The following is a 14,082-nucleotide window of genomic DNA, read 5'->3' on the forward strand; positions in this document are numbered from 1 at the left end:
TACTTTCCTACTTGATCTCATAGCTAGCATTTCTCAATGCTAGAAATATTTAACACCTCCAAATCACTCAGAAAATTCTGAACTCTCGGCATTCACGTAAAATCAGACTAAAAATTGCTTTCTTTCAACATATGGTATGTCCTTAGCTGGGTGATGCTATTAATCTTCAGTGTGAAAAGCACAGCCACAGAAGACTTGATCTTAATCAATATGCAGTAGCATAGGGTATCAGAACTTTGTCATGGGAGCCAGGAATGGACTCCAAGCTTCTTTGGCTCTAGCCAGACCCCTTTGAGCTGAAGAAGGTCTTGGAGTTGTTAATCATAAAGCTGGTGAGAAGGACAGTGGCACATCTATCTGATGGAAAAAATGCAGGTGAAATCTGTAACCAAGCAAATTCTGTACACTTAGAGCAGGTGGCAGCAGCTGCTCCACAGAAATACGCAAGATTCCTCACAGGAAATGGTTTCTGATGCTTAGATCTCTTTTTGACAGGATTTGCTACCTTTTATGCTTCTTAGTAGTTAACAATTGGTTTAAGCATAAAAACACTGGTTTTAATATGTTTTCATTTAGTAAAAACTTATCTCTGGTCATTCTTGTCATGTATCTAAATTCATCTCTGGATATCCATGTGACATATCTAGAGCATCCTTTCTCCAGCAGAGCCCTAAAGCATCTTATGCGTTATATTCTTAGACCATTATTGATGCCTAGACATCTTTAGAGTGTATCCTAGTACGGATTGTCTTTGTCCAGTGACAGGAGAAATGCACATTTTCTGTAAAGTGGTGTGGGATTTGCAATGTCACGCACAGCGGAAGGTCTTGCTTAACAGCCTACTTCCCAGTGCCGACTTTTATTTATTTTGCAAGGATTCAAAAACCCTGGCAAGTGTTGAGTCTGCGGTTCCATGGAAACCAGGTATTCCAAATTGAATGCTTATACTGCTAACACTATCCTCCAAACAACCTCTTTACAAATGATCAGTAATATGAAAATGCCTTCTTTCCATCTATCCATTCATTTTAGTTTCTTCAGAATAAACTTGTTTTCTAGGACCATCAGAATGTGCTATCTGTATCCAGAACAAAATAGGGATGGGCTGCACATGCTGATCCTGGTAATACTTACAGCAAGTTATGAAATAGAAAAATCACTTAAAATGATGGTGCTTACCCCGTTCTGTGTCATAGAGGTACACAAACTTTTCCCACTTATAATGAGTCAAGAGACTCAAGATGGCTCCTTTTAATGCTGGTCGCATCTGGATGACAAACTGCACATCTGCATCTGTTGGGAAGCTAGGTGTGACGAAGGATGTGTGAAGTGCTCCACAAAATGATGTCAGTGTGTTCATTGACATCTGGTCATAGAATCCAAAGATGGCGTAAACTCCTCTGGAAAACTGTGAACAGACTAACAAAGACAGACAGGGGTGTTAAAATCTGACATATAATGAATGCAACAAACTTTTAAAGTGTGTTTGAAGTAAGCCTTCTAAGCAATCCTGAAATTATTCTGTATGCTGCAGTAGATGGAATGAATTCATGAGATAGTTTACACTAATTTCAGTGTAGCTGTGAGTTGTACGAACTTTGTCACAAGTAAACTGGCCTGAGCACATTTTTGATTGTGATTTGTCCTGCTATATTGTTGTAATCCACTAATCTCTCCATATTCTTAAAAAATAAACATGGGATTACATTGCTTGTCTGTAAAATACCTTCCCTCCCTTGAGTACCACCTGTTAGCAGCTACGTAAAAAATGTCAGGTCTGCCTGAAAGTCAATATGTTAAGATATAGTTTTCCCTGGAATCCCACCTTGATTCATATCTGATTCAAAGAAATCTGGATGTTTTATTCCTTTCTAGTCCCACAACTCTGAAATCTCTGTGTGAAACCTGGGTGTGGTCTTTTTCAGTGAGAAATTATGGTGGCTTCTTAACTGAGTGTTAAAATCTTTCAGAAGCAATTTGAAACGTGTATGGCTCATTAATGACAACGCAAATAAGGAACACATATTGTTGCTTCATGGGATGAAAGTTGATATCCCTTAACCAGGAGGCTGTTAGTTATTAACTTTTCTGGTGTCCTGAAGAACTCATCTAGTACCAGAAAATAATCAAAATGCAGTCAAGGGTGTTTTGTTTCACATGCACTTATCTGGGGAAACACTTCCTTTTCCATGCTTTGTAAAGATTTAGCAATGACCACTTGGGACAAAAATAAAAGTATTTCAATTTATAAACGTGGTCAGCTTCACGGGAGTTGCAGGGAAAAGAGTTTCTTTGTTGTTCAACTCTGTAGCAACAGAGCAAACTTCTTGTGACCCTGGGTTCTTTCCATGGAGGGAGACTGCATCAGAGACAGCAAGGGAGCCTGGTATGTGGGATGCTGGGGCTCTGGTCCATAATAAAGATTGTACAACTGAAATACACTACAGCATAGCAGCACTTCTAAATCAAAACATTTTTGGACTGAGATGAGCAAGTTCCATTTGTAATGAAGATAAGTTTCCCAGAAAAATGTTCATTTAACATTAACAATTTCGCTTGTCAAAAACTGGATTTAACAACAATTTTCAACTAGCCCCATTAACCACTTTTGCCAAAACACTTCATATTTAACTTTGCAAAAAGCAAGGGGAAGTAATTACCGGTAAAGAAGACATGACTTCTACATAGAAATATACAGCATCATTACTTCCAAAAGTACCATCATGAAACATTTCCTACCGTAAATGCTACCATTCAGAATCACTAAAGCCTCTAAAAGTAATTTTAAAAAGGATTCTCCACAATATCAGCTCATTGATACAGCATCATGGATAACACCTCAAATAGGTAGCCAGGTGGGAAAATTCTATTTTCTTCCTGGAGATCCAGATGCAAAAATAGAACTGCTCTTAAGGAATTTCTTTAAGTGTTTAAGCCACTGTAACAGCACATGACCAGTCGTGGATACCAGCAGCAAGTAACAGCTGGTGTAGACAGAAGAGATGCACATGAGACACAGAGAGGGAATAAGAAGTAGTGATTTCTGAAAGAAAAAGTTTGCCGAAGTTCTCAACCACAGTAAGGAAAAGATATAAAAGAAGTTATAATACAGTGAGAATTTATTCCCAGAGGCATGACTGAGGAATTAAATACACTGTTTCAAAAGGCATTTTGTTAAACTATATACCAGCAGGATATAAAGAAGAAAAGCTACCGTAAAAATTATCTGCTGAAATAACAAATAAAAGGCATTAACTTACAGGTGAAAAAAAGGGAAAAATAAAGACTACATTAGAAAGTCTGGCAGTCTCCAAATCATTTCAATGGCATGTAAGCCCTCTAATTTCATGGAAATAATCACTGGAGTGGGGCTAGCAGAGCTGGGTGTCCTCACATACACCAAGTCAGTACCTCACAGACCAGGCTTCTTTTACATATTTATTAATGGCCTAGTTTACTATTTTTTTAATGTAGATTCGGTACTGCGGCGAAAGCAGAGAAGAGCAAGTATTCCAGGAAACATCCCTTCTTGCAATGCAAACAAAACATATTTTCAAATATCTCTTGACCCTAAAAACTCAGAGTATTTCAAACAATCCTGGGTTCACCCATTATTTCTTATCAGGTATAAGGTATAAGGCTCTTGAATACTTTTGAACTGTGACTCCACTAAAATCTCTCAGATTTACAGGGACATAGTATCTGAAAAAGAGAGTCACAAGGGGGCTCAGAAAACCTACCATGCTATCTAAGTGTAGGACTATAATGAAGAATACAGATTAGCTCTTATCAGGACTGCTATTTCCTCCACCTCATAGAGTCAGTAGAGAGAATAGGTGCAGTGCTTAAAGGTAACTGACTGTGGCTGGCTCCAGCATCGACCAGTTCCTCTGCATTGTGCTGGGAACCAGCTGAGAATTGGTCCAGTTTGTGCTCTTTCTTAGCAATATGGCACCTAGGCACTGTGGTCAACAGTTTGAAAACGGTTCAAGGTCTTTGCCCTTTGGACAAAATTCTGTCTTGCATGGCTATTTTAAAATACTGAATTAAGGTGTATCTATTTTCATAGCAGTTTGTGCTCTTGCTCATTTATGCAAAGAGCCCACTCTCAATTTGTGAGTAATCTGAGAAAAAAATCAGTGTCTGTGAACAACCTGACTGTTAGCAGGACCTTCTCCAAACAATACCTAATAGCCAACACGGAGCTGCTGCTTGCACGGAGTATCCTAGTGCAGGTGACAGCTTCTGATTTGGCCTTTCAGATATCTGTGATTTTTTTTCCTAAAAATTCTGGAGGATCACCAACAATATCTTCTAACAAGCATACCTCCCTGACCAGTCTTATTTCCCCTGATTGAGGTTTGTATTCACTGCAGATCTTTAAGATTTAACACTTTTACAGCCTATCTGTCTTCTATTAGTTCTGAAAAATCTTCATCTCTTAAGCTTCTCTGCTTATTATAGCTTATTCTTCTTGACTACCTATTCTGCATGCACTGTAGGGTGCCAATTCAATTTTACTGGCCCATTTAAAAGGCAGATAAACCATTGTTTTTATAAAGAGAAGCTAAAAGACCAATTATCTTGGTCCTCAATGTTCATTTGCATTTTTGAACTCACAATTTTGTTACAACTTTGTAGCATTAGGTCTTTTATTTAGTTTGTGACCTAATCTCCTCTGTGATCAGATGAGCCTACTGAACATCCATGAACCCACAGCCATATTGTTACTTGTCTTCCAAAAACCAAACACATAATTACATTCATTTTAATTAAATTATTATTCTAACATCACTGAGCCTTAAGCAAAATTTTAAAAAAGGCTAACTAAACCTTAGCTTTAAGCTCTTTCGAACTACTTTCTATTGACAATCAGAACAATCCTCATGTTTGAGTAAGAATTTTGGTATTTTCCCTTAATTAATCACAGTTGATTTATGTTTGTTTTTCCCCTATCTGAAAAATGCAGATGGTCAAACACATAATTTGGCTGTTAAAGAAGTGATTTGGACAAATCCTGAAGCAACCTTATTCCTCAAAAAAAAAAAAAAAAAGCCTTTTTTTTTTTGCTGAGCTATGCCTTTATGAAACTGCTCTTAACTATAGTTATTAATACTGTGTATGCGCATCTGTTTCCAAGGACAGCTCATAATCAAATTGCTTTATAACCTGATCTGAAAAAGTTGCAACCTCCACAAACATGGGACAGATGTCCTGAGGAGCAGTTATCCAATGGGAGATCGTCGTAAGCCGTTATTTTGGTATTAGGTGCAAGGTGAGTATTTATTAATGGAGACTTAACTTGTTCTCAGAATAAGTTAGCTGTCACATGCCATGATTTTCGGGAAAGGAATGGATGGTATGACAGAAGTCTGTGAATTCTCAAGCATGTCAAAAGAAGGTAAGAAACTTCCAGGTCATGAGAGATTGAAGTGTTTCCTGCCAAGGAAGGAAAATGCTCAGAGCCAGAGTGATCACAGTGGTAAGCAGAATTTACTTAAACCCCCTCCCCCCAAACCAAAAAAAAAAAGGGCAACCAAAAACACCAAACCAAACTCAAATAAATAAAAATCTTTATTTCTGTACTGAATAGCAGCTGAGCCATCCTAAACATCAGTGTAAGTCAATGAGACCCAGTCTTCTGTTTTACTAGCAGTTCCATCCTCCCCCCAGTTAAATCAGCCCCACCACAGAAACTTGCTAAGATTAACCAGATGTGATTTTTTTTCACTGAGACCCCAGGAAAGCTCCAGGCCAGAAACTCAAAAGATGCCCCATTTCACACATGTTAGTTGATGTTTTGTGTCCTTTTAAAATTTATTTTTTGCTTTCTAATGGTATTTAGTTCTTCTGCCTTTTAGTGACTGTATTCCTAGCACAGCAAGGTTGTATAGGCTCTGACATTTCTACTGTCTATTGCCTGGAAGCTGAAGTCAAAACTTCTCTGACAACTTTTTTTTTTTCTTTCTTTTTTTTTTTAACTTCCAGTTCTTACTATAAACAACTGAAGCATGACTAGGAACATTTACAAGTAGGTTTGGATTTTTGCTTGTTTAAAGAAAAGATGCATAAAGCCAACAAAAGAAATATGTTAAAGGATGGATCTTAATACACCATTTCCACTAGATATCATTAAGAGTCAGGGGTTGGAGGTTACAATACCTCAGACACTATTCCTTCTTCATTACTGTTTGTATGGACAAGTAATTTCCCCTTTGTTCACATCAATTTCTTATAAAGTAGGTCTGACAAAATTAACCTATGTCAAAGGGGCACTGTAAGGCCTGGCTTACTGATAATCATACAGCTCTTTGGGATGAAAGGCGCTGTAGGAGCACAATCACAACTGACATTATTGCGCGTTGCTCATACCCGTTCCTCGGTTTTGTGTTCTGTGTTTCCCTCAGCTGTGAAATAATTTTATTCCCTCCACTTTCTTCTGCCAATTGTCTTGGATTCCAGACAATTCTCACTTCCAGCTTCTGCCAACAGACTAATGGGACTACTTTATAATGGAATAATATGCAGCATATCTCAGAGCAGTTGCTATTTGCTATCTAAGGCTCCATCCTATGACTTCCTTGCTGTAATAATGCAAGGGTTATCATTAACATCACTTCATACAGTAAGCATACAGGCTCTTACAGAGACCAACAATGCCTCTACTGCTTTCTCTCCTTTCCTTTCAAGACACTGAATGAAAAGGCATACTCTCTCTTCCTTGAGCCCTGAGGAGATCAGCACAGCAGTGAGCTACTTTTGGGGGGCTCCACACAATCAGACTTGAGAGCTTCCTTTAAAGACAAACTCATCATATTAAAAATTAAAAATGAACTGCATTTACCTTTGGCAAATAAAACTATCTTTTACATTTAAAATTTTTAAGACACTGAATTCTGTCAAGAAGAAAATATTCCACGGATTTGTTTAAAATTCAGCTGAGAAAAGAAGCATTTCTGAAAACACCCATTTCTGAAATAGTTAGTAGTGAATATTCTTGGGGGTGGGAGGGAACCAAGGAAGTTACAGCCTGGATACAAATCCTCCTGAGATATTGGTTATAACATCACTCCTCATCCTACCTAACAAAGGATGTGCCCTTAAAAACATAAAAAAATCCCCCCAAACCAAACAAAAAAACCCCAACCCAAAACCTCACAGCACAGCGCAAAACAAAATTATGATTTAGTCTTGTTACTTCATTTATGGCAAAAGTTTTCTTAGTGATATAAATGCAGTGTGTTTTATCTAGTTCTTTATAAAAAGAACTACTCGGCTTGCTTCATTCTATCTAGTGCCTTCTTCAAGCATATACACTTCCTTCAGTTTGCATTTCTTTTTAGAAGAGCCAATAAGGTAAAAACAGTAGATTCAGGCACTGGGAGGGGGCTATTATTAAATTGCAAATGAAAGGCATAAGGATTAATCCATTCATATTTTACAAACCATTTACTGAAAAGCAATCCAAAACAAATGTCCAGATCCAAGCATCCCCAAACACTCTCTGGTCAAGATCCTGTTCAAGATTACTTTTGTCACCCTATCACAACTCCAGTATGCATTATTAAATGAGTCTTTATTTCTTATCTGCTTTTGAGGATGACTTTGGAACCCTCACTACAATTATAGCTCCTGGGTGCTGGGTGCTGTAGAAATACATTACCACAACCTTGGTTTCCTTCAGTATGCCCAATTATTTATGACATACATGACTCGACTCATTAAACTTTACACATTTTGGCCTTTATATATACTACTACAGTCAAATAAAACCCTAACAATGTACATGAATTTGCTGCGTGCTGGATCTTCTCTTCACACCGAAACATTTGTGTGAATTTTATGAGCATATGAAAAATGCCAGCTTGCAACAATAAAAATAGGCCACTTAGGCTGTAGCAGTGCTAGTAGGAACACCAGCAGCACAAAACCTCATGCACACTGTGATGCCAATAGGTGCCGGTCAAGACCTGCAATGACTGCTCGTGAGAAAGAAGTGCGTAACTGAAGTCAGATCCTTTTAGACAGAAAGGCTGACAAAAGGCACAGTTTCAGAAAGCACTCAGAGAAAGGTAGCTGAGGTTCATTCAGGTCTGATGTACTTTGTCCATTAGCGTAACTTTACTCAGACAAAGGTAAACCAGGACCGAAACCTCTCTGCCCCCAAACTGCCAATTTGATGCATATGCAAATAAAAGCTTTGGTATTTTAAAAAAACCTAACTAATATATTTAAAATCTCAGTAACAAGGACATCTTTGAGCACCAAACTGTGAAACAGACAGCAAGTCAGGCTGAACACGACCTTGATTGTCCTGAGAAAGCTGTGCTTAGCTTTCTGAAAGGTGTTCTTTATCTAGTCAGAGAACATATTGCAGGTGGCCTGAGTGGCTTGGAACAGGCTAGGCTACATGTGCTGCTATTACCTACTCACTTCTGTTTAGTTCCCAAGCTGCTTCCAAACCTAAGATTATGTAGAGTCTGAACTACCTCTGTTTTCAGGTTACTGGCCACAAAGCTAAAAAAAAAAAAAAAAAAAAAATAGTTTTGTAGAACGTTGATGAAACTCAAGCACAAAATGAGTATCTTGTCCTGCAAACCTACTAAATTATAATGTATGTTTCACTTTCATTAAAACAAAACAAAACAACTCCCCCCCAAAACCACTTACCATTCAGAATCCCTGTATTTACAACACGTTTCTGACGATGGAAGAAACCCAGGAGTCAATCTACCTAGTTTCCAGGAAAATTGTCAGCCTCTTATCAGTAGGTCCAAATCATAAAAAAGATTTTGTTTTAACTGGGATCACTATTACGCACTGATTTTTTTTAAAATACCACGGATTCGGAGTTCTATAAGAACATTCCTTTTGAAAAGCTATGATGAATTTGAAGTATAATCAATCTATTGGAGTTTGAGGGAAGCAAAATAGGGGTTTAAAGCTTAAAATGGATTAAAGGTGAAAGGAGATATATATGTGCCATGCAAATCAACTGACTTTTTTGGAGGATGATTTAAAGAATGTTAGGTATTTGAGGACTATACTTAAGTATGTGCTGATCAGAATACTACATTATCTTGCTTGTGTCTTTACAACATGGTGTTCAAGCTCTCAGATCAGGCACCACAAATCATAGCCAAGTTTTCTGTTTTTAAACCCATCCTGGCAATCCACAATCTTCTACTGTTACCAGACCACTTTCCATCCTGAACCCACCACCCCCACAAGCTGCTCACAAGGGAGAATTCCTTTTAGTTTTAAAGGGAAGACATCAAATACGTACCATACAGTTTAAAACAAAAAGCTCTTAGAAAGAAGACTTTGTAACACTCCTGCAGAACTCAGATTTAAATGCTGTGGATCTGTGTTATTTGTGAGCTCTTCCGCTTACTGCCTATGCTGGTCCTGACACGAAAGGAGACACCTGAAGGAGGAGCAGCAAGACACTTCTCTTCGTAGACAGTTAAACTCACTGCTAGAGAGAAATGGAAAGGCATTGGTATCTGCCTTTTGTGCTTCGATGAAGAGATGTTTCTGCTCATTGTCTCCAGGATAATAAATGCCGTGCCAACAACAGCAGTATGTGCAATGCCAACACTCTGCTCCTGATGGGCAGCTCCACGATCCTGGATGCTTAAGAGTTCAGGCACTGGCCTCAAATTTAGGGAGTGTTAGAGACTTATCATGTGGATGTAAAGCAATTCATTGAGCTTTTGCCCTTTGAGAAAAGGCTTAGTCTATCCTGTCCACGTAAACACGCACTCCTTTCTCCCTGAAGCACGGAACATGAGCTAACACCTGTGTGAGGGAGCCAGAGGACCTGGCAAAGTTTTCCCCAGAAGAGTCTAAATATATTCACAGCAAACAACGACCATTTGCGTTCTCCACATCCAAGGCTCCAACTCCTGTTTCATGACTAATCTCTGCAGAAACATGGACAGTGTGCATGCAACACAAATATGTAACACACACTTGAGTTAAATAACTTGTTTCCATCTGTTGCACCATTTGAAATGCTTTTCATTTTAATCTAGTATGTTATGCCAGCATGCTGTGATCACTTTGGATTGCAACTGTAGCTCTTATTTTCTGAAGCAATTATTCTAAAAATGTTGGTCAGAGGAAAAGTATGAAAACCCCTATTCTTTTAAAAGTTATTCAGTTATAAAACACAGGGAAATTTAGCAGCCGTTTACTTACAGGTGGCCAATATACTCTACTAATATGCATATTCTAATAAACATATAGTAACATTTAATAGTTTAACATAAAAATCATGAATGTTTCTATAATTTTATTCAAAGTAATAAGAGTTCCAACAAGCCATTAAGAACTCCGCTTTGGAAAAAAAAGACATATTCAAAAAAGTGTTTTTAATATGAACTTGACAAGATGTGGTAGACCATGGAGTACCCATGTAGCTATTGTTACATAGAGACGATCTATCTCACATATTTTGTCAATACTTTAAACAACAGGCTAAGAGAAAAGCAAGCCCTTTGTGGTATGAAGAAAAAATAAGTCGCACCCATCCGAAAATGGCATTTCGCAGTTGAGGATGTTAGGCTGACCGTAGGGTTGAATCAAAGCACAGCAGTTAAAGGCAATGCTGCGCCTCAGAGCTGCAAATCATCAGCAGCTATCTCCAGCACTCCAATACTCTGAAGGGATTTCTTATTTCATTGGAACATCCCAGTATGGAGGAAGTAAAAAGGTAAAGGTGTATTATTAAATGTATGCTTGTTCAGCAGAACCTTCCCTAAGTGATTTCAGAAGTTGACTTCATTCTGGGCCACTGTGGTGAAAGGCAATAAATCAAAAGAAGGCTCTGGCAGTGTGTTGAAAGATGAGCTGAGTCTGCTGAGGTGGTGCCATTTATAGGCCTGTGGGGATACATTAGAGAGGATGAGATAGAAGAGGCAAAATGGCAAACACACCTGGAATCACTGAACTGGGTAAAATTCACCATGAGGTAAACGCCAGGATTAAGGTTGTCCAAGGAGAAAGGGGATGTGATCGCCAAAACAGCAGCTGTGCAAGCAGCCTCCAGCTCTGGAGGGTTTCCAGTTGGCTCTGTGTGTGCAGAGCATGGTGCTGGCTGACAGACAGCCCAGTTTACCCAAAGCAACAGTCCCTAACGCTCTTCTGGAGGCTCTGCAATAGTATTCCAGCAAGTGCTGTCACTGCAAGTACATCTCGGACCAGTGGACTGGATTTCACATTTCCATATCTCCTCCTGTTTACTCAAGGTTCATGGGGCTATGCAATTCTCACCCACTCCTTGTGTCCCACTGCTCTCAGCTTACCACTCTGAGAGACTTCAGATCAGTTAATGCAGAAGAGGAAACAGAATAGCTGTGAAAACCTGGCTTCAGCAGCCAGCGAAATCATTTGAAGATGCTCCTTAGGGATCCAATAAAGTACCCACCAACGTCATCGAGGAAGCTCCCATGGACTTCAGTGAGAGCTGGACTAAAACCAAGAGGCCTATCTGAAAGAGCAAACTACAGAACTGCACAACCAAAATCCCAACTCCCCTTACAAAAACAAAAGCATGCCCCCCATCTAGTTTTATTCTTGCTATCGTTTCTATCTGCCTTACAGTCCCAAGAGTCCTTCTTGCCACTAGCCTCCTGGACCTTCACGATCACATCTGACAGTCATTCACAGACCAGTACCCACTCCTAAGCCAGTGCCTTATTTACAGGGAACAACAAGAATATTATTCTGTATAAATTATGCATAATCACTATTTATCAAGCTGGGTTAATTGGCACATAACAAAAGAGTTGTCTGGTGCACAGCTGAATAATGTGGAAGCCAAAACTGATGGAAATGGTACAGCGAAAGCCTGATTGTGGAAGGAAAGTCACATTGCTACTTGTTAATTCTTAACTGACTGCTGCCCTTTCAGGCGAGGAGGAGCAGCCAAGTCAGACAGGCCTAGTTTGAAATTATTTGTTGATCTCAGAGGGTTTGGACACATTGCTGTAGCTTTAAATACTGGTTCAAAGCCTGCTCTCAGCCAACTGTATAGTGAAATGTTAACCTGGTGCAAATCCATTGCTCTCCTGTGTTCCACGAGACCCTGCTACATTCATAAGAAGAGAACTATCTCGTTCATCATCAGCAACAGCATGAGACTGTGGCCTGCAGCGGTACGTGTGATGGTGGTAAGAGAAGTGGGACTCTTCCCGCGTCTTCCCTTGACAGAGAAGAGCCAAATGCCTTATCCCAAAGTGAGACTAGCAGCCCTTTGGTTCTACTCAAGAGGTCCTACAAGTCCTCATAAGAAACCTACTGTGTAATAAGACAGCAGCAGTGTGGGGCAGCACTTGAATTTCTCTAGAACTGCGCACACCTGAAGAACCACAGCTTGATCAACCTTATTCTACATGCGCAGAATTGCTTCACTGACACCAACAAGGTTTTACTAAATGTCCTGGATCCCAAAGTGGCATGCACAGATTTAAGCACATGCTTAACTGCTTTGATGAACAGACACAGACTGTGCTCAAGACACTAAATCAGAGCTGGGGGTCAAATCACCAAGAGGCTCACTCTGCTAGGAGATGTCCCTTCAGTGATGTATTACAACCTAGCTGTACTAGGTGTATTCAGATGATTTAGTCTGATTTACACACACAGTGGCACTTCCACACTTCTCTAGTCTCTACTAATACCTACTAAAATCTCTCCTAGCAGGAAAACACCTGCAAATCGATGACTTCGAAGAACAGCCCTTTCTCCCACTCCCCTCTCTTTCAAACTTGCTAGTAGAGTTAACAGAAAATGAGAAGACTCCCCTAACTTCCACTGCTATGAGTTAGAAGGTCTTTTATTCACAACCACCATCCAGGCCAGAGAATACTGCTGTGATCTCATCACGTTTGTGGTCTCACCAGCACGAATACAAATGAATGCAGAACCACAGATATTTTTAAAAAATTTTGGATTACGTTATCTCCATTACAGCTGCTCCATATGGGAATCATGGTTAAAAAACATTAGCTTTCTTCTGAAAATACTCTGACATTTACCAAAGTTACCAAGCTACACACGTTGTTCACATCATGGGTGACAATCCACGCTTTGCATCCACATCCTCCTATGCAAGAGGCTGCTAAGCCTGAATTCTTGGTGTCCCTTGAAAAGTCTAAGTGACTCAAGGAAGAGAAGCATCTCCATTGTCCCGTGTCCATCCATCCCTCCCCCCCCCCCCCCTTTTTTTTATCTTTACTGTAAACAACATCTGAAGTTGCTGGCAGTTCTTTTGATTGAAAAAGTGGAATTTGATAGGTGAGACTGCGTATCAAGTAACAGTGATGTCATGAATTTTTGCTGTTTCATGTGTACAGTTAACCAGTCTCCTCACTGCAAACTTCATTGTATTTTCACATTATGAGTTTCTGGTACATAATTTGATTTAATAATTTGTACTGTATTTCAAACATAGGCCTGTTTTTATGTAATGTTTCTTTGCCTGTAAATAAAATACATATTTAAGCAATTTTGTTGCTATTGAAATAAATACTTTTTCAGCCTACTCTTTAATCATCTCTATCAGGTCTACTTTCCAACTTATTCCTTAGCCTCTTGGTTCATGGACGTGCTCCATCCTCAGAGATGCATTAGCAGCCTTAATCCAAATTCCTGTGTAATAGTAGCATTTATTAGAAGTATCTAAAAAATCCTGCTCTCCGACTTTTCACAAAAATCACTAAATCTGCTGACACTTTGCTTGTATACACCAACAAATTCCAAGCATCCTGCAAAAACACTGTGTGAACTTTGGAGGGAGAAGAAAACTGAGACAGGGGAAGTCCAAAACAACAAAGGAACCGCAACGCTAGCCAAGTCTTTTCTGGTCTTGGGAACAACCACTCTAACCCTTACAGCAGAAAATAAGTATGAATCTCTACTGTGGATCCTTCCCTCAGTAAGTCACTTCAGGGAACCTTCCACAGCCCTCAATCAGTCCTTGCCATACCACAAGGAATTATCCCATTTAGGGGGTATTGTTCAGCCAAGGAACAAGCAAATGAGTCTCATCAGTGTCTTGAACACAGCTGTGCAATA

General features: G+C 39.4%; 1 protein-coding gene across 5 annotated transcripts in view; it reads right to left on the reverse strand.

The window, feature by feature from the left end:
* GRIA3 (glutamate ionotropic receptor AMPA type subunit 3) overlaps nucleotides 1-14,082 on the reverse strand; it is a 154,121-nt gene that overhangs the window by 117,565 nt on the left and 22,474 nt on the right. For all 5 annotated transcript variants that reach the window (XR_007509514.1, XM_049828107.1, XM_049828106.1 and 2 more), the window contains exon 3: nucleotides 1,180-1,419. Coding sequence is in view for 4 of the 5 variants with exons in the window: in XM_049828107.1 (XP_049684064.1) it covers nucleotides 1,180-1,419 (240 nt within the window). In the remaining variant the exon portion in view is untranslated. The remainder of the gene's footprint in view (nucleotides 1-1,179; nucleotides 1,420-14,082) is intronic.

Source organism: Accipiter gentilis, chromosome 24 (assembly GCF_929443795.1).
Source record: "Accipiter gentilis chromosome 24, bAccGen1.1, whole genome shotgun sequence".
Lineage (NCBI taxonomy): Eukaryota > Metazoa > Chordata > Aves > Accipitriformes > Accipitridae > Astur > Astur gentilis.